General features: G+C 38.0%; 1 protein-coding gene across 1 annotated transcript; it reads right to left on the bottom strand.

Moving 5' to 3' along the window:
- Nucleotides 1-379: 379 nt before the first annotated feature.
- On the bottom strand, nucleotides 380-2,320 carry LOC137827668 (transcription factor HHO3). The gene is made up of 5 exons (XM_068633904.2): nucleotides 2,203-2,320; nucleotides 1,776-2,065; nucleotides 1,370-1,646; nucleotides 1,212-1,288; nucleotides 380-908 (listed from the first exon to the last, which is right to left on the bottom strand). Exons 1-5 carry the CDS (start codon nucleotides 2,300-2,302, stop codon nucleotides 537-539), a joined length of 1,116 nt encoding a protein of 371 aa, XP_068490005.2. The 5' UTR covers nucleotides 2,303-2,320; the 3' UTR covers nucleotides 380-536.
- Between the last annotated feature and the right edge of the window lie 703 nt (nucleotides 2,321-3,023).

The raw sequence follows: 3,023 nt of genomic DNA, 5'->3' as shown, positions 1-3,023 counted from the left end.
GACACATGTCTGCTTCTCCTTTTGTCCTGTGTAGGTGATGTTCGTTGCATATTCCATTGGATATTCTTAGATCCTCCTTAAGAATAATCAAGCTACAACTACAATCCATTAATTCTAACTCCCACCAAAAGCAATGAAGGTGCTTAGGTGGACCACTGAAATAACGCATCACCAAAACAGTTACACTGGTGTGATTAAAAATTTGCTCAATGTGTAAGAGTATGACTGAGTCAGACTAGTAGTAACTTTTAATTAGTCACAATCATAGGAAGTACCAATTGAAACATTGATCATGCTTCCAAATTTAAAATTTGAAATTTCAGTTCACCTTCTGTGCAAGGATAACATGGTAGACAGCTAAGAGGATGGGGTGGACTTATTTAACATCAAAACTGTCACTCTGTGTATTTAACCTCTGATTTAAATCCCATACAACAGGCGTAAAGATCATTTTAGTACAAAAATAACGTCAGAAGGAAATATCAATGGACTTTCTACAGTAATTTGGTAACAAAACTTGTGCAACATCTTAAAACTTAATAACCAGGGGAAGTAGAGGTGTGTGTAGAGGAGGATGAGGTAGGGGAATTTGAATGGACAGCTCCTTCACTGTGATGAGCCCTTTCATCTGAATTTGAATGTTCAGAATGCTTAGATTTCTTAAACTGTGGCTTCTTAATTGAATCAGCTGATGGTTGTGAAACAGGTGTAGGATGTGTGGCCACTGGTGCATAAACTCCACCAGGTGCTGCAACTGTGATCACTTCTCTCGATGCTGTTGAGGTGGCTACAGCTGCATATTCTGGTGACTGAACAAAAATGTTCCCTACAAGGACAAAAGGCGCTGCTTGTGGACTGGAACTGTTGTGAACCAAGGGACTTGGCCTTCTAGTGTGCAAACGGTATTTCTGTCCAAAACACAGAAAAATTTAGACTATGATTGAAAATATTGAACTGTTGGAACTCAAGAATATTTACTATACCTTCTGAAACAAAAAACTTATTTATTTTGGAATCCCTTAAAACTGGAGGGGAGGGGTTCAGGAAACAAGAACGAACAGTTAACGATTCCACATCGTGGAGACTAGACTAGACAATGGAAATTACACTAGCAAAGACCCCGATTGAGATTCTACCGGCTTAGGCTAATTTTGATAACCAATCTTTGGGAATCCGGATACATATACAACATATATATATACCTAACATACCTGTAAATGGCTTTTGACTTCATCATTTGTGAGGCCATCAACATTCATTAGCTCTCTGATTTGTTTTGGTGTGGCAGCTGCAGAAGACACGAAAATATGCAATTACAGTAACATCCCAAACACATGACATAACAATCAAAACTGATTAAGATACTCACAATCTGCACCCCCAAGTTGCTGAAGGGCATGCAAGAAGCGCTTATGCAAGTCCTGAGACCAGCACCTGCGCTGCTTTCTCTGTCCCTCGTTCAGATTTTTTTCTGGGGTGAGTTCTCCGGCGCTAGAACTCGCAGCAGCTACCCGGGTTGAAGAGGGTGCTTTACACAATGATTCAGCTGCCTTTGCAGCTCTTTCTTCCTTGTGGAATGGGTGGAAAGCACCACCAATACTTCCACTTCTCTTCAATTCCATCCCAGGCACTTTCCTAGTCGCATCCTGGACAATTTGACAAGGAAATTGCATACACACAAAAAGGAAAAATAGTCAATTAATCAATATCGTCTAACAAAGCACAAAACTCACTCAAACAATGGAAAATTCACAATTAAGCTTTAGTCTTCTTACCTCCTCAGCCGGGGGATCTGGATTCCACAACTGAACAGATCTAAGCCAGTCGGATTTCCTCTTATCACTGTCATTATTCTCATTCAAAACGCTTTGCTTGAGAGAATGCTGTTCATTGTCTTCATCATCTTCATCGCAACAAGGGGATGATGATGCCCTTTTCTTGATTGGAATGAACTCCTCCAAAACTGGTCCCTCCGTTGATGTTGTCCGCTCCGAACACTCCGATTGACCATTCAAATTATACTCGCTCGTGGTACCAGACAATTGTTGTTTGCAAGCTTCAATGGCTGCAAACATATAATAAAAGCAACAAAACCAAGAAACGAAAACCCACTCAGAAAACAAACCCAGAAAATAAAGGAGGAAACTTTATAATCTTGAAGAAAACAACAAAAGGGTATGGTTTGTTTGTTTGTTGAGTTACCTTGAGTAACTAGTTCCAAAGAAAGAGGAAGCTCTTTGCAGAACACCTGAATCTTACGGCGTTCTTCTTCCAATGCCTGGATGTAGTCAGGAAATCCCATCTTCAAACGCTGTATTTTCTCAGTGAAGAAATACATTTATGGAAGCCAAGGTGGTGGCGTAGAGAAGAAAAACAGAGAGAAGAAGAGGGAGAAGAGATATATAAGGAAATGGCGTTTTGTGGAAGCAGAGAGGAGCGAAGAGACAGAGCTTCTCATTGAAGAATATGGGATCTTAGAATCAAATTTGGGAATAATAAAATAGACTTGTAAACCAAGCAAGAAAAACAATTGGAAAAACTAAAAAGAAAAAGAAAATTCCCAACAAAGAGGAAGAGTGAGAGAGAAAGAGAGACGGGTCGAGAAAACGAGACATTGAGTTGAAAGAACGGCTCGGGAAAATATCGCGGTCGGGGCGTCGCATACAGAATCTTTGATGCTTTTTATATTGTTTTTTCATTTGTTTTGCTCTCCTCGGGGTAGAGATAAATTGTTTTTAATTTTGAAAAAGAAAGAGAAAATAAAACTGCTGTATAAAATAAAAATATTTTAAAACAAACCCAAAATATTTTAGTTAATTTTATAATCCTTATGTTTGACTTAATCGCACTATTTTTAATTCATAATTTAATATAAGCATTTATAAATTCATATTAAATTATTAAAATAAAATGGTAAAATATTTTCAATAAAATTATTTTTAATTTCTACTGATAAGAGAGAGAGAGAGAGAGAGAGAGAATGGTATTTTATAGGTTTTTTACTTGTGAACTATTTGTCTCTG

This window comes from Phaseolus vulgaris, chromosome 7, assembly GCF_051622355.1.
Source record: "Phaseolus vulgaris cultivar YP4 chromosome 7, ASM5162235v1, whole genome shotgun sequence".
Classification (NCBI taxonomy): Eukaryota; Viridiplantae; Streptophyta; class Magnoliopsida; order Fabales; family Fabaceae; genus Phaseolus; species Phaseolus vulgaris.
This window is presented reverse-complemented; position numbering and strand designations above follow the sequence as displayed.

Excerpts from the sequence above, each read along its gene's own strand:
- LOC137827668 (XM_068633904.2), bottom strand. The coding sequence starts at position 2,302 with ATGGGATTTCCTGACTACATCCAGGCATTGGAAGAAGAACGCCGTAAG. Across the intron at positions 2,066-2,202 it reads TTTGGAACTAGTTACTCAAG|CCATTGAAGCTTGCAAACAA; the intron begins GTAACTCAACAA and ends ATATGTTTGCAG. Across the intron at positions 1,647-1,775 it reads CAGATCCCCCGGCTGAGGAG|GATGCGACTAGGAAAGTGCC; the intron begins GTAAGAAGACTA and ends CAAATTGTCCAG.